Source organism: Haemorhous mexicanus, chromosome 25, assembly GCF_027477595.1.
Source record: "Haemorhous mexicanus isolate bHaeMex1 chromosome 25, bHaeMex1.pri, whole genome shotgun sequence".
In the NCBI taxonomy this organism is placed as follows: domain Eukaryota; kingdom Metazoa; phylum Chordata; class Aves; order Passeriformes; family Fringillidae; genus Haemorhous; species Haemorhous mexicanus.
In genome coordinates this window covers 1508556-1531588 of record NC_082365.1, presented here as the reverse complement: position 1 = coordinate 1531588, position 23033 = coordinate 1508556, and the positions used below count along the sequence as shown (strand labels likewise).

Here is a 23033-nt window from a genome sequence, read left to right as displayed (position 1 = left end):
GGCTCCGCTCCCGCCGCGAGGCGCAGTGCGGGCGGTTCCCGGCAGGGGGCGGTGCGGCGCGGAGTGGGGCGGGGCCGTTGCCGTGGTGACGCGGGCGCGGGGCCCCCCGGCGGCGGCGGCGATTGGTCGCGCGCGCGGGGTGCGGTGGCGTCAGGGCGTGCGCGGTGACGCGTGGGGCCGGGGGTGACGGGGAGCTGGGGGGGGGGGCGGCTGCACGAGCGGGGCCGAGCGCGAGGTGAGTGAGGGACGGGAAGGGCCGGGGCCGTGAGGGGGTGACGGGCTGAGGGGTGACAGGGTTGGGGCTGCGGGTGTGAGGGACAGGGCTCGGTGCAAAGGGGACGTGGGTGTGGAGAGCTGCGGCGTGAGGGGCATCAGTGACTTTAGGCTGTAGTTCTTGGGAAATCAGGCGAGACTAAGGACGCTACGTGGCCCACACGGGAGGAGGCTTAGGGGGACTGTGACTGCCTGCTGTGCCAGGGTAGGGTGGTGCAGGCTGCCAGGCACTGCAGGAGTCTGGGGTTGGAAGGAGGAGAGGCAAGGATGGACCGTGAGCAAAGCATCTGGTGAGGGGCTGCTCCAGGAGGGAGGATCTGAGAGTCCTTTCTCATCCCTCATTTCTGCCCATTCCACTCCCCCCTGCCCTGGGATCCCAGATGAAGGGCGTGCGTGTGGGAAGGAATCAGATGTGCTGTAGGGTCTGGACAATGCCCGTCATGGTGCTGCAGAGGGGTCTGAGCAGTGGCTGCCCCATGAATCAGAGTCCCAGGACTGGTTGCAGTGTTGGTCTCTAAAACAGTGACCTGTGGGTTGAGGCAGCCCATGTCTTGTTTCTTGTTTCTGCTCCTCTCCTCCTGCCCTCTCCATGCAAATCCCTCATTGCCTTCAGCAGAGTATCCTCTTCTGTACAAACATGCTCCAGGCTGAGGTGGGAGTTTTCCTGATGACTTGCCATGTGTCAGCCAGGGACAGCAGAGGTGGGATGTGCTGGCAGGTTCCCTCCATGCCCTGCTGAGCTGGTGCAAGTGTTGCCTTGTGTGCTGTGTGATGGGCATGTCCTGGCATTTAGCAGGGAATGGGACAAGGTGAGCCAGGCAGCAGCAGCAGAGAGCACTCTGGTCTGCAATGAGAGAGAGCTCAGGGTGTGATTTGTGCACTCCCTGCTTGTGATTCAGCCCTCCTTGACAGTGTCAAGTCTGATGCTGTGTTGCGGGTTGAGCTTTATTGCTGGTGGAGGTAGAGAAAGCCACCTCCTGATGTGCCAGTGGGGCTGGAATGACTTTAGTGTTGTTCTTTGTCAGAGAGATTAAAGAGAAACTTCGTCAGGATTGTTTAGAGAAACTGTCTTCCATACTGGGGGAGAAGGGCTGAGAAACCCACTCTGCTGTGAAAGTGAAGCTCCTGAGGGCAGTTCTGTGGCCCCACTGAGGCAGAGGCTGGTGCTGGATCCACACTTGGCAGAGCTCTGTGCTGTCCTCAGCCCCCACCTCGAAACAAGGGCAGTCACTGCCTTCAAGAGGATGTGGCTTTGACATCACTGATTAGGAAATCCTGATGTGATTGATGCTCCAGTGCAAGGGACTCGGGATGTATTTTTGGATCTCACACTTGTGCCCTCCTCTGGATGTGCCTTGATCCTGTAGGGAACACCCTCCACACTCAGGCCACGCTCAGCTTTTGAGGCAGGGGGTTCATGTTCTTTTTCCATCTCTCCTGGGCAGCTGCAGCTGCCACTGCCATGTCAGACCTGGAAGGATGTGCTGCACTGGGGGCTCACTCTCAGCACAGCACTCGCAGGTTGCTGCCCAGCTGCCTGGCCTGGTAGGGACTGGTGATGCTGGTTTGTTGCTGGTTTGTTGCTGGTCCTCAGCTGCCTCACAGGTTGTCCCATGTCGAGGGCAGCAATACAAAATGGGGCTTTTCATTGGAGTGGGAGGAGCGGATAAGCCTGGGTAATGTCAAGGAGGGTATGTGGGTGCAAATAGCATCATGTTCGCAGCATCATTGTTTAATGTTTTAGTCCAGTTAGTCTGCATAACTGTCTAAAAATAGGACATATTTCCTCTAAGTCCTCTAGTTCAAAGCCTCATAAGCCTTTTTTTTTCCAGCATTAGTCTCTTCCTTCTCTTTTGAGTCTGAAATTCATACAAGGCAAAGTTATCAGGAAAACCAAGAAGAGTGAATGAACTCTGTTGAATCCTTAAGTTTCAGCCACCCAAGAGGAAGTTCATTAAAGTTGCAGGAACTTTCTGGCAGCCTCTTGAAGGTGGACTAAGCAAGCTGGGTAAACAAGCAGCCTTGTGGCCACCACAGACCTTTTCCTAGCATCAACTTTGTGCATTGTCATAAGAGCTCAGGGTCATCAGCCTCTGACTGCAGGTGACTTGAGGAAAAGGTGACATCCATGGTAAGAGGATAGGGCTGTCTCTGCTGGGACACCCCAGCGTTTGCTCTACCTCCTGATCTTGGGACAGCAGCCCCCTTGAGTCACCCTGGCCCAGGGTTTCAGCGTGCAAAAGAGGGAGTGTGTGTTTAAATTTCAGAGCTGCTGCTGGACCCAGCCCAGCGCTCTCAGCAGCATAAATATCTGGCCTTCAGCACAGCCGTGGCAAACTTGCTGTCTGTCCTCTGCAGATTGCTCCAGGTCCTGGCTGTCTGTGCTGACATGGTGACCGGGCAGTGGCCTTCGGCGGCAGGCGGACAGGGACAGCTGCTCTGCAGAGGTAACCCTTCCCCTTTGCACCCAGGCACTTAGCAGTGTTTCTAAACACTTGGGGTAGGGAAGAGCAGTTTGCTTCCAGCAAGTTTGCCTTTGTCCATGAGCTTAAACTTTCTTAAATTTAATTTTAAGTTTAAAATCCGTGCCTTATTTTTGTTTGGTTTCTGAATATGATCTTATGGAGTACTTAAGGAATAGACTGTGAGGACCATGGTCTAATCCTGTTCTCTTCATCTGCAAAGCATAGTAACATTTCATTATCTCACTGATGCTTATGATGGAAATTGGCTGTTGTAGATGAGGGAGGGCACATGAGATCCAGGGCTGCACATGGGTCACCAATCACCCAACAATCCCACACACGACCCAGTGCTGGTGCTGTCGGTGTGGGACAAAGCTGAGGGGGTCGTGGCAGAGGCAGGACAGGGGTTTGGAGGTGGTCAGCAGGGCCATGGGTGGGCACTGTCCTGCCTGCAGCCCTCTGAAGTGATTCCTGGAATCAGCGGTGCTGTGGCTGTCTGCATGTGGCTGTGGGTGTGTGTTTGCCTCAACAGAGCTCTGAGGTGTTGAGCTGTTGTGGGTTCTGGGTCAGATTGGCGCAATGGTTACGCCATCTCTGTTCTGGTATTCAAGACACAGACTTCCAAGGATCTTCACAGCATGTGGAGAGGATTTTATAATGAGCCCCATGAGGCTTTGCTGATCAGAAGAGCATTGTTGTACAGAATTGCTTTCTGGTGTTGATGGGCTCTGTCTTTCTTGCGTGAAGCCTCTTGAAAAATCTGTATTTTTGTACAGTACATCTTGTTGCCCTTTGGGGAATATTTCGTCTGTGGCTATTGAATTATGGACTGGAAATCTGCAAATGTTCTTGGAGACTGAAGGATTGGCACAACAAGAGACTCTTGGGCTCCTCTGAACAACAGAACCTGACATACAAATGATGTTTTAATTGGGTGAGATGATGTTACAGTGCTTATGCCTGAAAGGTTATTTGCTGTCAGAGCCTAGCCTGGCTTGCCCTGACAATGACATTTTAGATGTCAGGGGTTTTGTGGTTTGTACTGACTCTTTTGCTTAGGGCAGGAACAATCTGATAACCACAGATTCGTCGGGCTGCATTGCTGCTTCTCATCAGGTGCTGCAGAGTAATCCCTGCTTTTTCCAGAAGTCTCTCTGTTCAGGGATGCACTGCTGCAGTAATTCTCGAGACTCTGGGAAAGTCTGGACAAGCAGAAATGATTTCCACCGTGAGGACAAGTAAGATTTTTCTGTAGAATTAGCTTTATTTTTTTGTTAATTACTCTGAAGTGTGCTTGCCTTGGCAGAATGCCTGGGAAATCGCTTTCCCAAAGCAGGGTTTAGAGTGGAATGATTGATGCCAGTATGAATCCTTTTGGTCAAGGAGATTGTGAAGTGCATCTTCCCCAAAATATATGTTTTGGGATGACATTCACTGGAGCCCTGCTTGACTGCAGGAAGGGTTCAGAGCAGAACTGACTCAAGATGTGTCTTAGTTTCATTATGACTTCTTGAAATGCTTTAATATTCACTGTTTCAGTCATACGTCTGGAAAATGTCTGTGTTCTCCAAGGCTTAACCAAGAGCTTGTGAACATCTGGGATCGTTTTGGTCAGGTCTATTTGGCTTTGCAAAGGGCTCTGAAATGCATGAGTATGTTGGGGTGCTTTCCTGGGGACCTCACAGACAGGCTCTGCTCAAAGTTTGGAGTTTTGGGGAGTCTGTGGTTTGCAGGGCAATCCTGACCATGGAGGAGGAAGTGGCAGGATGAAAGCACAAGTCAGAAACACAAGTGTTTGTTCTGGTGCTGGGTCGAGCCAGAACCCACCTCTGGGGCTGGGGCATAGCCACAGCCTGGTAACCCCCACGGTATCCAAAGCTGTTGCCATCAGGCTGCATTTCCTCATTTGCCTTGGTCTGGGAACTAGAACTTGAAATAGCAAAAACCAGAACATGCATGTTCAACCCTTAATAGATATGTGGGTTGGAGACAGGGAATGGTTTTGGTGATTTGAAAGGGCAGATGAGCAGATAGGGAAGCATTTCTTTGATGGGCTGTTAAGACAGACTTTACTGCGAAACACATGCCTATCTCATTAGGACAGGCTTTGTCAGGCCTTTCCTGGCAGGGGTTGTGTGAGATGGCTTCAAAATAAGCAATGCTTTGTGCAGTCATCTTGTTGATGGGAACCTAAGCTCAAATCCCTGTCCTGCCTGACTTGTTGCAAGTGTTTTTCAGTGGAACTCTTAATTTCATCATATTGCTATCTGGGATATTTCTGAAAATGTCCAAATCAGCTTTTCATCTTAAAGTTGTTTATATGGGTTCTGCTAGAGATGTTGGCTCTTGAAAGCTGTTAACCCCATGAGGGCTGATGCTCAGAGACCCACATCTCTGAAAATATCCGTGGGTTCTCATGTCCACGGGGTAGAACTTGTGTTGTGGAACTCATGGACGTGGGGATCTCTGGAAAGGGTTGTTGGTGAGCATGAACTTGAGGAGCCTGCTGAGCTGCCAGCAGCTGGCTGTGTCAGGAAGCAGTAGCTGTTGGCTGGTTGTGAGCTCTGTGGCTCACCCTGTACCCCCAAGTCGGTGCCAAAGGCACGAGGATGTTATGAAAGGTGTGAATGCTTTGCTCAAGCATTTTGTTTTCTGGGGGCCGAGGCAGAAATCCAAATGGTCAGAGCACACTGTGAGTCTTGGCAGGATCACACTGACACGGTGGCTGCTCCTTTCCCTGCTGAAAAGGCAGGGGAATCTCTGTTGTCCAGGCAGCTATTGCTATGTGAATGTGGCCAAAAATAGCAAGGAAACAGCATTCCCGTCTCATTCCCTGGGAGGGTGTTGTACTAGTTTGTGTGGAAAAGCGATTCTGGTGTTCTCTGGAGGTTTTCTTGGGGGAATGTGTGCAGTCAGACTGGGACCCCTCTGTTTTCCTGCTCTGTGGCTGAAGGGGAGCAGCAGCAGACACAGCAATCTGCTCCATCCCTCTCACTGCGCATGTTCCTGGCCCTGCTGAATCATCACAACTTGTGCCTGGGCACAATTGCTCTCTGTCAGCTGAGTCCTGGGATCCCAGCGGCGTGGCTGGTGCCCAGGGTATTTTGCTAAAGTCTACAAAACCAAGTAGCACTTCTCTGGGAGTCCAAGTGTAAACATAACAAAACTTACAGGCTGAGGATTTATTTTTTTCCTAGTTAATCCATGGGGTGTAAAATCTGTTGCTGCAAAGAGGAGGAGGCTTGCTGTTGGTTTTGTGGGCATTTTACTGCATCTGGGAGCACTGGAAAGGTAGCACTAAAACCTAGGGGCCTGCTGGATGTTTGACTCCAGACAGAAGGCTGCATGCATGTGTGTGATCCTGAGTGACTCATCAGCCCACTGCTGCTTTTCTGCCCCAGTTGCTTTTCTGGGGAGCTGATTGCCCCTTCCAAAGCACGGGTGGCACTTGCTGGTGTCCCAGTGACCCTGAGACTTGGGGGAAATCTAAGCTGGGTGCTGGTGTGTGCAGCACTGCCAAACTTGGCCTCACTGCCCACCAGCAGTGCTCCCGTTCACAGCCACAGCTTGTTCCACTCGCCACTTTCCTGGAGTTCCATTTCAGTGCTGCTCTGAGTCTGCAGCAGCCTGTGCCCACTGTTTGCCTTGGGAAGTGGTTTTGCTGTTCCTGTGAGCTCCTCCCTCACCAGCCCTGTTCTATAATTACTGATGTTCCTGAAACCAGATCCTTCCACATGTCCTGCTCAGGTTGGGGAGGACAAGGGGTCCCTAAGCAAACTGACTGCCTTGGAGTACAGCCAAGAGGACTTCAGCAGTTTGGGATCACGTCATCTTACAGTGGTTCATTGAATTCTGAGCCTCCAACCTCCTCACCTTTGGATGCTAAAGGAAAGGGGAATATATCCCACACAGCTTCTCTGGTGTGCAAGTGCCAGGTTTGCAGTGTGATCCCAAAGCATTGCCACAGTTTCACAGCCACCTCTGCTGTGCCCTGGGCTGTGGGGGGGATGATCCTCTCTTCTTGCCAGAATTAATGATCTTCTCAAATAGCAGCACTTCTGTGCCATTTCAAGCACTGAGAAGCTCCAGTGGTGTCACCTTTCCAGTTCCTGCTTGTTTCCTGGCTGCTGTCCTTGTTCCAGTGGGTCAGACCCACGTGCCCCTCCTGGCCATAGATACTTTGGGCTGTCCTGAGTTGACCACTAAACACAAATACCAGTCAGCAGTTGGCAGAATGAGATGTGCCAGTTTACTTCCTGAAAGTCGTCCTGGAAATGCCTTGTACAGGAATGTACAACAGGAGAAGATGGTCACAAGCAGTGCAGGGAGCTGACCTGGGGCTGGGCAGGCCAAACCTGCAAGTGTGACTGCAAAATCTGTAATATAGGAATAAACAATGGCACCTGGCACTGATTTATTGCTCTGCACTTCCAAAACATGCTGTCTTCATGAGCTAATGCAGCCAGGGAATGATCAGGAATGAAGCACTGTTTTAAATCCTGGGTTTGTTTCTTTGTGGTGGGTTTTGGTTTTGGTTGTTTTTTGGTTTTTTTTATGATTCAAGGAAATGGAAGTTGAGGACCTGACCAGGTTTGGTGAAGGTCATGGAGCAACACCTCAGTTAGGAGCTAAGAACTGTGCAGCTCTTCCCTGCCTGCCCTGCTGCTGCCTGTCAGCCACAGAGCCTGATGAGGGCAGGGAGTCCCTCTGCTGGGAAGCTGTTGAGGGATGATTCCTCTGTCTTCCCATATCTGCCAGCTCAAGATTTTGGAGCACATCTCATGCATGCTTGCTGCTGGAGTCAGGGATGGCTGCAGCTCCTGGAGAAGAGCAGCCTGGCAGACCCTGCTTTGTGCATGGCTGAGAGTTCAGTGCCCAAAGTCTCCTGTTTTTTCTGTGTCTGCAATACTTCTTAGAGTCTGAACAGAGCCAGCAGCAAGTTCTTTTTGGAGCAAAATGTCATGACCTGGTTTTGGGGACAGCATCAATCATGGTACAAAAAGAGAAGAATCCAGCAAGTTTCATAACCTTTTTAATGAGCTGGGGTTATTTCCCCCTCAGTGCCCAGGAAGTGGGTGAGTTAAAACATGCAATAGATGGGTGATTCATTTTGGCAAGCCAGGCTGCTCAAGGCAGCTGAGGGAATCTCCTGCACCCTGTGTCACAAGTCCTGGAGTAATTAGCAGCAGCTAATGGTCATGGCAGCTCTGGCAGCACCCCTCTGCTTAATGAGCCCAGCTCACTCCTGGGGAAGCACAGGGGGTCCACACTGAGCAGCCTTGGAGAGAGAATCACAGGACTGGGTTCTCGGGCATGGTACAACATCAAACAGATGCTTCAAGGGGAAAAATCTGTCCCAGAATGTCCATCCTGGTCAGTGCTGTGTGGGAGGATTCTTCCTTGCTAGCTGTAGTAGTTTATTTTTGTGTGTTGCCTGCCTTGAGGCCAAGACTTTGAGTAAGGAAGGAAACACTCAGCTACTAAGTGCTGCTGAGATCTCATTGGCTAATATGGGGGTATGCTGATCTTCCAGGAGCAAACATAAACATGTTTTCAGTGTTTGTCTCGCCTGTTTTGTACTCTCAGTTACCTTTCCTGTATTGCAGCATCTGCTTAGCTCTTATTTGGCTTTTATTAGTAGTAGCTGACGTGTAGGAGGAGGAACAGAAACTGGTACTTGATCAGCAGATCTTGGAAGCAGTGACACAACCTGAGCAAGTCTGCAAAAGGTGGTCAACCAGCAGCAATCACATCTCCTTTATGGATTCAGGTCAGTTTTTGACTGTGGAGTCAAAATGTGCTGCACATCACAGTGCTGATTTCTCAACTCACCCCTTCTGTTTCTTTTGGCTGTGAATTTGGTGAACTTGTCCAGAGGAATAAACATAAGCAAGGAGCCCTCCCATGATATATTGGTTTCCTTTTGCCACTCTTTATGACCTCTTTTATAGTACAGTTGTATTGAACAACTGCTTTGAGCAGATCAGCTCTGTGACTTGACTCTTGGGAGGTTTGGACCTTTCTTTGGTGCTTTGCATGGAAACTCTGAGCTTGGCTCCAGGGTCTGTGTGCTAATCAGCAGGATTGGCTGCCAGGGGAACTGCCAGGCCACAGGGGCACTGGCAACAAGCTGTTGGTTAATGATCTGGAGGCTTGGATCTTGGTCAGCTCTGGAGAAGTACTACCTTCTTGCATGGAATCCACACTGAAGATTTATCTCCTTTTAACTTTTATTCCTGTTTTTTTCCTCTCCTGGTTGTGCCACGTCTCTCTCCCTGTTCCCACTGATGGTTTAGCTTGGCATAGATGCCAGCTTCTAGGAAAGACAAACCTGTTGCCCAAGCTGTTTGCAGCCAGCAGGCATCAGCCCAAGCCCAGAGCCAGCAAACAAACCCTCCCTGCACCAGCTGCAGAGGAAGCTGCTGGCTCAGCCAGGGTTACCAAAGCTCCTTGGAACAGGCATTGGGGCAAGGGCACAGCAAGTCATGAGATGCTTGTGCAGACATCTGGGGCAAAGCAGAGAGCTCTGTCTGCAGTGGTTTTAAAGCAAGGGGCTTGTGCTGGATGCCAGGGACAAGGGGAATCTAATGAGCTGCTCATTAAACTGCTGCAGGATGGATTTTCCACTGCAGACAAGCTTCTCCTGCCACAAGCTTCCCCCACTAACTGCTCTTCCAGGCAAAAGTGTTTTCCTGATGTTGGTGTGATCATTTATATATAACCCTGAAAACAGTGAAGTTCATTACCCTCCATCTCCAATGAATAAGTTTTCCTGCCTGTCTGCCATGTCCCTCCGCGTGGGATGTGTGAGCAGAGGCCAAGGATAACACAGCCCTTCAATGGTCCCTCAGTGCTCGTGTGGAGGCACGGGAAGGGAGCAGCCCCCTGCCTGCTCCTGCTGCCAAGGAGCACAGGGCAGTGTGCTCACTGTTGCCACTAGTGTACCTCACCTGGAAACAAAGCCACCTGTCCTGCAGTCTGAATTCCCAGTGTGGAGGGAAAAAATAAAGCCCCCTCAGCCACAGGAGACCCAGACTCTGGTACAGCACCAGCTCCAGGGGTGACTTGTGTCCTGGCTTTGTGACGTGTTTGTGTTCACCCTCCCTCCTGCAGGTTTTGTTCTCTCCCTGAGCTGCTTCTTGCTCTTTCAGGGAGCTCTGACCTTGATGTCTTTCCAGCAATTCAAGGCTGCAGCTCAAGTTCGAAGTGCCAGGTGTGAGGGTCTGCTGTGGGAGGGCAAACAAATCCAGGGAGTCCTGGGTCACTGCTGCCCTTGCCCAGCAAGCCCTGAGTTGTGCTGTGGGCTTGGGCATGGGGCACAGACCATCCCAGAGCTTGGGGTTGCCCTTATACAAGGCCCCTGCAATATCCTGCATTAGTTTAATTTGGGTCTGCAAATTGAGGCTCTCTTGGTTGAACCCGGATTTCAGTAGCTTTCCTGATGGATATTTCTCCACTTAAAAATAACTCTCTTCTGGAAGTGGATGGAGCTTTACATAAGATGTGCTTGAGATATTAATTATTCAAGGAAGAGTCAGTTTAGGAATCAAGATTCAGCATGGTTGGGAGGGAGGTGGGAATTGCTCTGCCATAGCCTCGGTACCGGTGCTGCATCGTTTGGACTGCTGGAGGTTTTGTGGGCTCTTTGGGATGGAGTAAGGCAAACAAGGAGAGGAAGTGTGTGGGGGAGGATGGGGCCGTTCCTCCCACAGGAAACCCAGGATTAGGACACTGGTTGGATTGTGTGGCTGTTGGGATTGCACTGCTGGACCCCGTGGCTGAGCACGGCCCAGCAGCTGCGCAGAGCAACAGCAACGCGTTCAACCCTGCTCTTGGCAGAGGAGCCAAGTGAAAACAAACACAAAGGCTGCAACTGGCAGCACTCTGACGGGAAGGAGTGTGAGTGCAGGGCTGACAGGAAGCCATCAGTCTTGCAGATGGCTTGCATGGGCCAGGGACTTTTAGCCGCTGCCTGCTACTGCACTGAGCCCTGCTCCCCCAGTATCTTCCACCCATGGGCACAGTGCGCCCTGAACAGCTGCTGCTCCCAATCCAGGCTCTGCCATGGCTGGGACAGAGGGTGAAGCCAGCCCTACTTTGATCCTTCTGGAGGTGTTGGCTCTATCAGACCCTGGCCCTGGCTGCTATCATCACATCCCAGGTCACTGGCGGCTCTGGGGGACATTGTCTGGGGCAGCATTTCTGCTATGGGACTTGTAAGCCGGGGACCCCTGGTCCCTGGGTGGCATCTGGGCTGATTTGTGGTCTGCTGAGCTTTAAAAACAATTCTGTGAGCTTTTGCTTCCTTGAGTCCTACAGAATATATATTCCACAGTGCAGAGGGGTCTTTAAACGGGCCCTATTCTGAATGAATGACCGAAGAGCAAGCACAGAGCAGGACTGGTGTGGTTGGTGACACTGCCCTGCTACTGAGCTGCTCCGTGCAGGCACTCAGTGGCCTCTCTCCATGTCCTGCAGGCTAGCAGGAACAGCCTGGTGGGGTCCATCTTGGATAGACGCGGATGATGCCAGAGCTATGACAGGGATTGCAGTCTTGGCACTGAGGGGTGATCAATTATGGAACAACTACAGGAGGAAGTACCTGAGGTCAAGGAAGAGGAAGAGGAAGAGGCAGTGATGGTGGCAAGTGGAGCCTCAGACCCAACTGGAGGACCAGACAGCTCGTTGCCTTCAAGCAGCTACACAGGTGAGTGGAGCCACAGGAGCTCATCCTGTGGAGCATCCAGGTGCCCACAGCCCCCAGGAGCATGCTCAGCTGCAAGTGCAGAGGATCTGTCCCTGAATGGAGTTCAGCTGAACTGAACATTTCCCATTTATTTGTCAAATAATGCTCCAAGTTATGGAGAGGCTTATTTCTTCCTCTAACATCACTGCACATCTGTTGGAAATGGGTTTTGGAGTGGAAATTAAAAGGACAGGCAGGTAACGTGCTTCAGAGCAAGGGGCCTCCCAGGGTGCTTGAAAATGCTTCCTTGGACACTTCTTGAGGTCCTCAGAGCAAAGTGAATGCAGGAGGTGGGAGAGAAGGTTTGTGGATGCAGGAGAGGCTCCTCCAGAGCCCTTGGTGTTCCAGCTGGGATATCCTGTGCCAGCAGCTGGCCAAAAAGGGATTATAAAATCTGCTGTTTGGGGTTTCATTGCCAGGACATGAATGCCAGAGGGAGAAAAGGAGCATTGATGTGGAGTCTGAGCTGCTGGGGCATTCTTGGCTCTGTTCATGGCATTTGCCTGCAGCCTGTGCCAGATTCCAGATGTAATACCAGGGGCAGGCAGGACAGGGGCGGAAATCGCTCCTCAGCCCCACAGCTGGAGGAGCTGGCAATGCCAGGAGCTTGGCCTGTGGCTGTGACATGGAAGGACATGTCCCTGTGTATGTTTGCAGACCTGTCACAGAGCTCCTCTCCCTCGCTGTCGGACCAGCTGCAGATGGGCTGCGAGGAGGCGGCGCTGGGAGCGCTGAACGTGGAGTGCAGAGTCTGTGGGGACAAAGCCTCGGGCTTCCACTACGGCGTGCACGCCTGCGAGGGCTGCAAGGTGAGTCCCAGGGACAGCTGGCTCCAGCAGCACCAAGCAGGGGTTAGATCCCAGCGACTGGGCTGCATCCTCACACAAGATTTGCAGCAAAACAGGGATTCGGGATTGATTGTAAAAAATTGCCCTGTCTAGACTGGGGCAAGTATAGGCGGGCAGCAAATGCTGCCCTGGGAAGAGGGCTGAGACCTGTATGGCCTAAACCTTGCCTTGTCATGCTTTGTTGTGTAAGGCAAATCCATCTGTTCCCATAGGGACCCTGAGTTTGCTTTTGAAAATAGTTTGTGTGCTGCAGATCAGCAGTGAGCTGTGTATTTATCTCCCTGGGATCACTCTCTGCAGCTTGGATGTTCCTCTGGAATTCTTTCCCCTGCAGCAGATCCAGCAGGGTTGTGTTGGCAGCCCAGATCCTGCCAGACATTCCTGCAGGCTGGGGCTGGCCCGTGACTTGTTCCTCCATCCCTCTCTGTGGGCTGCTGGCACAGTCACAGCACCAGGCATGGGTTGCCCCCACACCTCTTCCTCTGCAGCTCCTTTCTGCCACCACATGACCCTTCCTTGGGATAGAGACTCTGCTTGCATCAGAGGGACCCAGGGCTCCCCCTCCTGAACCTCTCTGAAGCTCCTGGGGATAACAAACCAGCCTGGCCCCAAACCATAGGCACTGCTGCTCCATGTCCCCCTGCTCCCTGCCTGCAGGGTTTCTTCCGCCGGACGATCCGCATGAAGCTGGAGTACGAGAAGTGTGAGAGGAGCTGCAAGATTCAGAAGAAGAACAGAAACAAGTGCCAGTACTGCCGCTTCCAGAAATGCCTCTCGCTGGGCATGTCCCACAATGGTAAGTGTCTCTGCTGCCCACAGGCCTGGCCAGCTGGGTGACACAGGGCCAGCTGCCCTCCTGTGAAGGGTGCCCATGGCCTGCTGTGCTTTATTTAGCCCATGGCTCTTCTTGCTAGGGGATCACTCAAATCCAGTGCTTCAAACATTTGACTCCTCTTCCCCTTTTTTTGTATGAGAAGGGGCTGTACATTCCCACCATGCAGTGCAGCTGCTGGCGTGTGGCTGTCCCTTATGGACTGGCCCTGAGGGAACTGGATACACAAATTGTTCTTCTGTGCTGGGACTTTTACACTTCAGGTGTAAGAATCTCAGACCCAGATAGCAAAGGTGTTTATGTGGGAAGCAGGGTTTGAGCAAGAGCCAGAGGAATGGGATAGGAGTCTGGTGTGAGGAAACAGCAGTGGCTGTTTCATGAAGGTGTTAGTGCTGGAGGAACTGCAGCCTGGAGAAGCTTTGTGTTGTGTAGCTGCAGGTGTTCTCCAGCAGACCCGTCTGTCTGCAGTGGCAGAACAACCTGCTGCCTCTCTGGATGCATCTCCTGGGGTCCCCCTGCTGTCCTGACCCCCAGTTTTGCCCTCCAGCAATCCGCTTCGGGCGCATGCCAGAGGCGGAGAAGAGGAAGCTGGTGGCAGGGCTGACAGCGAGCGAGATCAGCTGCCAGAACCCACAGGTGGCTGACCTGAAAGCTTTCTCCAAGCACATCTACAACGCCTACCTGAAGAATTTCAACATGACCAAAAAGAAGGCAAGAGGTATCCTGACCGGCAAGGCCAGCAGCACCCCAGTAAGTTCCCTCCCAGGGCAGGTGGGATTGGCCATGGCCAGCAGGGGGACTGTTCTCTGGGAGATGCTGCACGTCTCCCTGTTGCCTTAGCTGTTCCACATGCACCATTCTCACCTGCAGCCAGGTGGGCTCTGCATGTCCTGCCCCTTGCTGGGAAAAATCCCATTGCTCTGCACACTTGTGCTGTGGTGGGTGGGTGCAGATTACCTGGGCACTGTCAGCCCCAGAGGCAGGACACAGCACAGGGACAGGCAGACGTACATGACTGTCCTGAGCAGAGCTGGCACCTCGAGTCCCCGCAGCAGACTCCTAACTTGCTTCTTGTTCAAGCAGCCTTTTGTGATCCATGACATGGACACCTTGTGGCAGGCAGAGAAGGGGCTGGTGTGGAAGCAGCTGGTGAACGGCATCCCCCCCTACAAGGAGATCGGGGTGCACGTCTTCTACCGCTGCCAGTGCACCACGGTGGAGACTGTGCGGGAGCTCACCGAGTTCGCCAAGAGCATCCCCAGCTTCGTCAGCCTCTACCTGAACGACCAAGTGACTCTGCTCAAGTACGGGGTGCACGAGGCCATCTTTGCCATGCTGGCCTCCATCATGAACAAGGATGGGCTGCTGGTGGCCAACGGCAACGGCTTTGTGACCCGCGAGTTCCTGCGCAGCCTGCGCAAGCCCTTCAACGAGATCATGGAGCCCAAATTTGAGTTTGCTGTGAAGTTCAACGCGCTGGAGCTGGATGACAGTGACCTGTCCCTCTTTGTGGCTGCCATCATCCTGTGTGGAGGTGAGAGGGTGCCTTTGGTCGTGCCAGGGTCAGGAAGAGTCTTCCCTGCTTAGAGGTGGTTCAGAGGGGGCTAGGGGAGCTGAGCTGCAGGTGGGCTTGAGGTCAGCCAGGGATGTCTCAGGGGCATGAGAGGAGAACTGAACACTTCCAGAACCAAAGCTTCTCTGTGGAAGTGATGCCTGGCAAGCTTGGACCAACAGCAAGGAATGTAGAAGTGGCATCTCCTTCTCATGTGCTGCTGTGGGATAAGTTGTCCAAGGGCACACTTCTCTCCTTTCTAGCTGATGAGGTTGAAGTCATGGTGGGTGGGTTACAGTCCCTGGCTCCCTTTCCTCAGGAGCAGAGTGTACTTTGGAGGGCTGCACCGTGACCCTGCAGCTCCCGTGCTTCCTCTCCACAGACCGCCCTGGCCTGATGAACGTGAAGCAGGTGGAGGAGATCCAAGACAACATCCTGCGAGCGCTGGAGTTCCACCTGCAGTCCAACCACCCGGATGCCCAGTACCTCTTCCCCAAGCTGCTGCAGAAGATGGCTGACCTGCGACAGCTCGTGACAGAGCACGCCCAGCTGGTGCAGAAGATCAAGAAGACAGAGACAGAGACATCTCTGCACCCACTTCTGCAGGAGATCTACAAGGACATGTACTAAGGACCTGTTATTTATGAGAATGAAGCCATGGATTCCCATCAAGACTCTTTGTACAGAACAAAGAAAACCCTTCCCAGTGTCTTCCATTTCTCCTACTGGAAACTCTTTTCTATGTGACCCTGACGTACGGTACATAGGGCAAGATGCCGTCAGGATTTGCAGGTGCCTCCTGCTCGGCCAGGGCTTCCGTTAACACACACTAACAAATCTGCAAAGCTGCTGTTCCCCTTCCTGTGGCCCAGCTCTGGCTGCCCAGTTTACATGGCTCAGGCAGCGAGGTCACTGTGGCACCTCAGGTCCCCAGAGTGGGGAGCCCTGGTCCTTAGGAGGGCCAAGGGGTGCAGGGGCCAGCAGGGCTGACAGCAGCACTTGAAGTGTGTCTGTATTCTTTTGTTCGTTTGCACTCCAAGGACGTGGTCCTGAGCCATGAAGTCTGGGACAGTGTGATGAAAGGATGTTTCTCTCTTTCCCAAAGAAAAGCTCTGGAGTATTTGAACACGGGTAGGGCTGTCCCAGGGGAGACTCAGCTGCAGCCCCCCCATGCTCTGCAGTGTATTCCTGTCTCCCAGTGGGACTGTGTGAACTCTGCCTTCCTGGGTGCTGGATGGGAGCCTTTGCTCCTGGCACCCTCGTTCCATAGGGAACGTGTCCCTTGGCACCTCAGTAAGAGAGAGGTTGGGATGGGGAAGTAGGAGGGAAAGGATTTGACTCCTTAAAATTCAGCTTCAGAGCAGAGGCACGGAATCCGTGGCTTCCACAGGCTGCTCTGCACAGATGTGAGTTACAAAAAAGGTGTGTGGAGGGTGAGAGGCCTTGAGCTGGTCAGGGTTTGGTGTCCTGCCTCAGTTTCCCCTCTGTGAAAGGGACCTGGATTGTCACATGCTGTCTGCTCAGAGCAGGAGCACGAGGATCTGTTAGTGCATTGGTTGCAGAGCGCTTTGCAGCTCTAAATGCCAAGGTTTTATAAACAGGGAGGGGGGGGTGGTTGGGATGCTCACAATGAGCTGGAGCTTCCCAGTGAGCTGGCTGTGTCAGGGAAGCTGCCAGTCCACCTCTGCCACTGTTCCCAAGAGTGGGAACAGCTCCAGGCTTGGAGGTCTGCCTGATCCCAGCACCATTCTGGGACTTTACCTCACAACTTCTCACAGCTGTAGTGAAGCACCACCGTGCTGCCTGGGTCAGGCCAGGCCCCTGGTGTGGGGACTGTGTCCCTTGGGCTTTGGGCAGGGGGAGGATGGACCTGGGAAGGGCTCAGTTTCCCTTTCAGGATAATGGTATCTCATCCAAGAAGTGACACTTCCCTGTCTGCAGCTCCTAGTCCCCCGTGTCCTGAGCAGCCTTATTAAAATACTGATATTCCCTAGGAGGGGTTGTGGGAGCAAATTATTCGGTTTTATTTTACTTTCCTCCTCTTCAGGGTAGCAGATTTCCCTGGTGCAATAATTCCTTTAAAACCCAAAGGGGAAGAGCACTGGGCTTTCCCTCCCCATTACAGGGCTGGCTGGTCCCAAACCTCTCCCTGCTGCCACACTCCTCAGTTTGCCGTGCCTCAGTTTCCCTGCCCAGCCCTCCCCTCCCTACCTCGCAGGGGTGTTGGGAATTACCGTTTCTGAAGCACTTTGAAGCCCTCTGGGGGAAGGCACTGGAGACATGCATGTGCTGGATGGAGCCCGGGGATTTGTCCTTCCAAAACCCCAGTGGTGTCCCCACCTCGGTGGCAATGCAGGACTCGTGCCCATCACCTGGGAAACTTTTTGCTCTTCCTTCCTCGACAGTATAACAACCCTCAAACTGAAATGTATATTTTTGCTAGAAGTACAAACCTCCAAGTGTTTTTAATAATATAAATAGTGTCCACAAACTGACTTGACTTTAAATAAATCTGAACTAAATATTTAAGAACCTTTTAGAGTCCAGCCTGTCTTTGTGGGCTTTCTCTCAGCACCTGGGGGCAGCTGTCCGTGGGAGAGGAGAGCAATGGGATTTGCTGTGATTTCCAGGGATTTGTTGTGATTCCTGGGGCTCTGTAATTCCTAGATCTCGTACCTGCTGTGGTTTTCTTGCCTGCAAAGCTAAAGCAGCAGAAAGAGCCACTCCTGAGCAGGATCCCAGCCTCAGCTGGAGGCTTCGTGCCCTAAATGCTGGGCGTGGAGCTGGAAATGAGGTGAAAACAGCGAGGACGGGAGCAATGAGCTCCAGGGCAGTGTTGTGCTGGCACCTGGTGCTGTCCTTGGCTGTGGTGAAAGGGGGGAATAGTAATGACAAAAGAATTAGAATTCACAGAATTTACACCGCTGGAGTAGTGTCCCCCTGCAGGCTCCCGGCTGCAAAGTCCTTGACTGAGTGTAAACAGTGCTCAGCAGCACTGATAGCCTGGCTGCTAGCAACAAGCCCGGGCATGTCCTTCGCCCCAAACAAGTGCCCGCGGCTACTGGGGGAGAGTGATCCCAGCCGGCCTGGGACTCACTGAGGCCATAAATAGCCCTGGGAGCAAGCCCAGCCCTTTTCAGTGCTGGGGAAGAGATGGAGGCAGGCTCCATGATGGCATCTGGGCCCTTAAGGGCCAAGGCAAGCTCTCTGAGACCTCTGTGCAGGTAAAGGCTTGAGGATGGGGTGCCTGGGAGCAGCTTTTTGGGGGAGACAGGCTGGAGATGGGGCCCCTCGCTGTGGGGGTAGGGAGTGGGTTGGGGTGGCCTTGATCCACCCTCCCAATTTCCCCATCCCCTCCGGAGCTGGGGGTGGGTGGCAGCACTGCAGCCAGGCCCAAGCCAAGGGCTCCTGCCCTTCCCCCTGCCCCAGCCCTCAGCACCCCTGCCCCCCCAGCCCCAGGAGAGCCCCCAGTCCCTGTGCTGGGCTTCCTTTGCTCGGCAATTAGCAGGAGATAAAGCTGCATGGGGCTGGGAGGACCCCCTGGCTCTGCCCTTGACGAGGGCTCCCAGACACCAGCCAGGGGGGCTTCCAAAATATGTCCCCACCCAAACAAAGCTGGTACTGGGGGGTTGCTAGGGTAGGGCTGGAGCAGGGCCTGACCCCATCCACACTGCTCCCCTGGTTAACAGAAGTTTTGCCGGTGGATCGTGTCAGTGGGGCCAGAGCTGCCGCTTCTCACATGGCAGAGAATCTGCCGTGGTCTGCAGGTACTTCCAGCGTGGGTTTTGCCGTTATGGAGAGCAGTGCAGGTAAGGAGGGGCTGAGATGCCATGAGGATGGGCTGGGAGCCTGGAGGAGTCATGCTGAACTGATGGGACCCTCTGTCTGTGTCCCTGGGCTCCTCCAGCTACCAGCATATCCAGGAGGAGGCAGCACCAGTAGGGACCCGATATGGTCTGATGCCTCACTGCCACTGTGGCCAGGAGCCTGGCACTGAGCCCACAGCCATGCACCAGGACCAGGAGGGACCCCAGTGCACCACAGCCTGCAGCATGACAAGTGTGGCCTTCAAGTTCCCCAAAGTGGAGGCAGAAGTGGAAGAGAAAGACAAGAAGAACATCCCAGCACTTGGTAACATCAGTCACGGGGCCATCAGTGGAGAATTTGTCCCCACAAAAGCTCAGGGTGCCTCAGGTAGGTGCTAGGCTGCCCAGGGGGACCAGTGGGGTGACAATGGGGTGGTTATGGTGAAGTAGCCTGTGCATATTTCTGCCTATGACCAAGCCTGGGCCAGGCTGGGCTGTGGAGAGCTCTGCAGTGTGAGGACTGTCACTGCTGAAGCTGCACGCTCTGAGCAGCCCACCCAGCTCGCTGAGCTTTTCCCCTCTAAGAACTCTCCTCCTACAGGCTTCCAGCCACAAGGGCCAGCAGTGGATCCGGACTCCTCTGACCCCAAAGAGGCAGTTTTGGACACGGCGACACAGACTGACCCTGCAGAGGTGGGTTTGGGGTTTCCTGTGGCCGGGTACTCCCTGTCACCCTGTGGTGCTCCCCGAGGTCAGGACAGTGACAGAGCCAGGGGGTTGCCACGCTGTGCTGCTCTGCTTGCAGGTCCCTGCAGAGCCAGGTGCTGAGGCAGCTCTGGTCACCACTGAAGTGCTGAGAGCCCGGAGTGAGGCTGTGGTGTGTGGCATCTGCATGGACAGGGTGTACGAGAAGCCGCTGCCCGAGGAGCGGCTCTTCGGGATCCTCCCGAACTGCAGCCACGCGTACTGCCTGGACTGCATCCGCAAGTGGCGGCGCAGCCAAACCTTCCAGAGCGCTGTCGTAAAGTGAGTGGCCATGGGAACGTGGCAGGGTGGTCACTGTTCCCCCTTCTGTGCCCTGAAATTCTTTCTTTGGTTCGGTGATGTGGCTTTGGGATTGGCGTGACTTTGCTTTGGGAACAGGCGCTTCGGAGTGGTGAGGGGTGTGGGGGTGCTGGGTGAGGCCAGGGTGGGTGCTGAGCCCATGCTCCCTGCTCCCTTCTTGGGACACCCAACTGCACCCATCACCCTCATCCAGGGCCTGCCCAGAGTGCCGGATCCCCTCCAGTTACTACATCCCCCACAAATACTGGATCTCAGATGTGGCTGAGAAGGAGGAGCTCATCAGAGCCTTCAAGGCACGGACAGGGTGAGTACGTGGCACTGCTGTGGATGGCAGGGCTGTGGGCTCTGTGCTGCTCTGGGAGCTACACTCACAACCATGCTTGGAATCCCACAGGAAAATCAGATGCAAATTCTTCCTCCGTGGCCACTGCCCTTTCAGATCAGAGTGCATCTACCTGCACAAGCTGCCTGCCAGCTGGCTGTGGCGGCACAGACAGCGGCAGCTGAGGATGCCCGCTGTAAGTGGGGTGGCACATCCCGGGGCTGGGCTGGGCTGGGCACCGGCAGTGTGGCTCATCCTCCCTTCTCTCCTGCAGGTATTGATCCCTTCTTCCTCGGAGAGCTCTGACGAGGAGGATGAGGAACATCGCATGCTCGAGTGGAATTTTACCCTGGCCATGTGGGAGTCAGATATGCCCCACTCGACTGGGGGCCTCGCGCTGCTTCTCACTGACTGCAGCGATTCCGACTGAGCCGTGGGCACCGCGCTGGGCCTGGGTGCTGCTTTGACTCCTGCCAGTGTTTCGGGGTGGCTCCAGCGGCGGGGGTGTTGCAGGGATGGAGTGGGATGGGGAAGCAGTCTGGCATTTATGGGAGCACCGGGGGAGACTCAGGGCACAGCCCCCCTGCTCTTGCCGTGGTGCCCACTCTGCGCCCGTGGGAGACCCACGGGTGGGGTGGGCTGGGTGCTGGCAGGCAGCAGTGGGGGTCTGACATCCACGGGGGGGACCGGGCAGCAGGGGGGCACTGTTTTAAACTCTTTTTAGCCAAATCCGGGAATAACGAAATAAAACGGGTTGTGTAACGCTACGCTTCCGCGTGCCTATGATCTGTGGGCTGGGGGATCCACCCTCGGGGAAGGGGGGGGGGGGGGGGAAGCCGGTGTTTGGGTTGGAATTAAGGGATATTTTCATAATGAGCTCGTTTGCGCGCCGTCCGTTTGCGTTTCCCGGGGGCGGGGCCGGAAGCGGCGCCTTGGGGCCCGGGGCAGCGGGCGGGGACGCGGGGACAGCCGCGGGTGAGTGCGGGTGACAGCCCCGAGTGTGCCCGGGACCGCCCCGGGGCCGGGCGGCGGTGCCTGGGCACGGCAGGGACCGGGGCGGGGCTGGGGGGAGCCCCACCGGCAGCGCCCCCGGGAGGGATCGGCGTCGGGCTGGGGGTGCGGGGCTGCCGGCCAAGGGGCGATGGGGGGCACGGAGGGACTCCCGGTGCTCCCGCACCCTCGGCTGGGGAGGGCGGGTAAAGGAAGCCGCCCAAGTTGATGCCGGGGTGGGCGCCGAGCACGGCCAGGCAGGTCGTGATCGTCCCGTGCCTCCCGAGTGGGACCCGTGTCCGGTTCTCGCCGGTGTGACCGCGTCCGGATGTGACCCGTGTGCGGCTCTTCCCTTTGTGTGTCATCCGTGTCCGGCTGTTCCCCGTGTGTGTGTCCCTTGTCCGGCTGTCCCGCGTGTGTGTCACCGTGTTCAGTCTCCCCATGTGTGTCACCGTGTCCGGTTGCCCCCCGTGTGTGTGACCGTGTCCGGTCTCCCCGTGTCCCGCAGGCGGCTGCGCAGCCCCCGCCGCAGCGATGGAGCCCCGGTGCCCGCCCTGGCTGCAGCAGTGCCCCCGGCCGTGCCGCCTCCTGCTGCACGCCCTGTGCTCCGGCCCCGCCGGGGCGATGGCCGCGCTGCGGGCGCTGCAGCGGGGCCAGCCCCAGGAGGGACCGGGCCGGGCGTTCCCCTGGCCGGCTCTCACCGCAGCCCTGAGCGCCGAGGAGCCCTCGCTGGAGGGGCCGAAGGACACCCTGGCTGTGTGAGTTGGAGACGTTTCTAAAATTCGGCGTTTTGCGGGAGTTTTGGGTGTCAGGTGCACAATTTGGGAGATCCGCTTTCCCCGGTGCACTGGTCCAGCCATGAAGCTGGGATCATAGCAGTGACCCACTGGTCTCCCAGCTTGTGTCTGCAAAAGCTGGTGAGGGCATCAGGTGCCTCCTCTTGCTCCCTGGTGCTGTGGGACTCTGCCCCACGGGGCAGGTTGGGTTCAGGACAGGGGGATTTGCTCTGACCACTCACCTCTCCTTTTCCAGCAAGCCACGGCTGCTGCTGCTGCCCGTTTTGTGCCAGAGAAACCTCTTCTCCCTGCTCCTCGTGGTGCAGGATGCAGTGCCACGGGACTGCCTTCGCCAGCTGCTCCAGGCCTTGGAGCAAGATTCCTGTGTGGATCCCTGGGTGCAGGCACTGAGGGATCTGCTCCAGCAGGGACCAAAGGCCGAGGAGGGCTCCCCACATCCCACTGCCCTGTCTGCTGCATGCCAGCAGCAGCTTAGGGGCCTGTGCCAGAAAATTGCCCAGAAGAAAGCAGAGGGACAAAGAAAATTGAACTGGTGCTTCAGTAAGCAGCCTGGTGCTCCTGACTCTGTGCCTCAAGATGGGAAGCGTAAGAAAGTGTCAGAGGAAGGCCTGGAGTTGGACAATGAGAGAGAGGGGAAGAGGCTGTTGCTGGAGGAGGTGGCATTTGAGCCCCTGGGGCCCCAGGAATGTGGAGATGTGGCAGAGATGGAGGAGGAGGTGCCTGAGGAGCCTTCAGGGGACACATCTGCTCAGAGCACAGATAAGGCTGCTCAGGACAGCTCCCAGCAGAATGCAGCTGGGGAGCTCAGGAAGATTTCCCAGACAGAACTGGTAGCAGAGGTCCAGTCCTTTGTCCAGGTACTGGGTAGGGTTTGCTGTCCCCTTCCAGCCAGTGAGCCTTTACAGCCTGATTCCCATTCCTTCGTCTCATTTCCCACAGATGCACGGACAGGGGCTGAAAATGCTGCTGCTGCAGGCGTCCAGTGTAAGTGGTTGCTTCTGTCTCTGTCCTGGAGCTGATGCTCTAAACAGGCTCATGCCAGGGCCTCAGGAGGGATGGGAAAGGAGCTGGATTTTACAGAGCCAGCTGCATGGGGATGAAAAGCCCTGTTGGCACCTCCTCTGGGCTTGGGATACCAACGCCTGTCTGCACCTTGCAGGTGTGAGGGGCTGCCTGTGGTCTCAGTGCTGGGGGGAAGGGAGAAGCCCTGGAGCTGTATTTTGTATTTTGGTTTATTTAGTGCTTTGCTCAGGGCAGTGTTTCTCTCCAGCACTCCGAGCTGCACACCCCCCCCAAGCTGAGCATCCTGAACACCTGCACCCCCAGCCAGGTGAGCC

At 54.9% G+C, this 23033-nt stretch overlaps 3 protein-coding genes across 12 annotated transcripts in view; all 3 read left to right on the top strand.

Moving 5' to 3' along the window:
• The first annotated feature begins 183 nt into the window (after window positions 1-183).
• On the top strand, window positions 184-17248 carry PPARD (peroxisome proliferator activated receptor delta). Of its 6 annotated transcripts, none has more exons than XM_059867526.1 (9): window positions 213-235; window positions 2632-2720; window positions 8380-8508; window positions 11217-11445; window positions 12142-12293; window positions 12990-13128; window positions 13712-13914; window positions 14245-14698; window positions 15099-17248. In XM_059867526.1, the coding sequence occupies exons 4-9, from the start codon at window positions 11316-11318 to the stop codon at window positions 15344-15346; spliced, it is 1326 nt and encodes a 441-aa protein (XP_059723509.1). In that variant the 5' UTR covers window positions 213-235; window positions 2632-2720; window positions 8380-8508; window positions 11217-11315; the 3' UTR covers window positions 15347-17248. The 6 variants fall into 6 exon arrangements, with proteins under 6 accessions (XP_059723511.1, XP_059723507.1, XP_059723510.1 ...); XM_059867525.1 differs by having other exon boundaries at window positions 214-235; window positions 8377-8508; XM_059867528.1 differs by lacking the exon at window positions 8380-8508 and having other exon boundaries at window positions 184-235; window positions 14248-14698.
• A 473-nt stretch (window positions 17249-17721) lies between these two features.
• Window positions 17722-20676, top strand: LOC132338393 (probable E3 ubiquitin-protein ligase makorin-1). Its single transcript, XM_059867853.1, has 8 exons — window positions 17722-17940; window positions 18406-18525; window positions 18624-18910; window positions 19124-19215; window positions 19328-19548; window positions 19781-19891; window positions 19982-20105; window positions 20184-20676. The coding sequence occupies exons 1-8, from the start codon at window positions 17870-17872 to the stop codon at window positions 20337-20339; spliced, it is 1182 nt and encodes a 393-aa protein (XP_059723836.1). The 5' UTR covers window positions 17722-17869; the 3' UTR covers window positions 20340-20676.
• Window positions 20677-20831: 155 nt separating this feature from the next.
• FANCE (FA complementation group E) overlaps window positions 20832-23033 on the top strand; it is a 6804-nt gene continuing 4602 nt past the window's right edge. For 2 of the 5 annotated variants that reach the window (XM_059867766.1, XM_059867764.1), the window contains exons 1-4: window positions 21045-21657; window positions 21932-22553; window positions 22636-22680; window positions 22967-23026. In XM_059867766.1, coding sequence (XP_059723749.1) covers window positions 21434-21657; window positions 21932-22553; window positions 22636-22680; window positions 22967-23026 — 951 coding nt within the window. In that variant the 5' untranslated portion in view covers window positions 21045-21433. Of the gene's footprint in view, window positions 20885-20906; window positions 21658-21931; window positions 22554-22635; window positions 22681-22966; window positions 23027-23033 lie in introns of those variants that run through there. The other 3 variants (XM_059867763.1, XM_059867762.1, XM_059867765.1) reach the window with 3 other exon arrangements.

Bases quoted from the DNA above. Each gene is read 5' to 3' on its own strand.
- PPARD (XM_059867527.1), top strand. From the start codon at position 11,316: ATGGAACAACTACAGGAGGAAGTACCTGAGGTCAAGGAAGAGGAAGAG. The intron at 12,294-12,989 runs GTGAGTCCCAGG...CCCTGCCTGCAG, and splicing joins ACGCCTGCGAGGGCTGCAAG to GGTTTCTTCCGCCGGACGAT. The intron at 14,699-15,098 runs GTGAGAGGGTGC...TCCTCTCCACAG, and splicing joins TGCCATCATCCTGTGTGGAG to ACCGCCCTGGCCTGATGAAC.
- LOC132338393 (XM_059867853.1), top strand. From the start codon at position 17,870: ATGGAGGCAGGCTCCATGATGGCATCTGGGCCCTTAAGGGCCAAGGCA. The intron at 18,526-18,623 runs GTAAGGAGGGGC...GGGCTCCTCCAG, and splicing joins CGTTATGGAGAGCAGTGCAG to CTACCAGCATATCCAGGAGG. The intron at 18,911-19,123 runs GTAGGTGCTAGG...CTCCTCCTACAG, and splicing joins AAAAGCTCAGGGTGCCTCAG to GCTTCCAGCCACAAGGGCCA.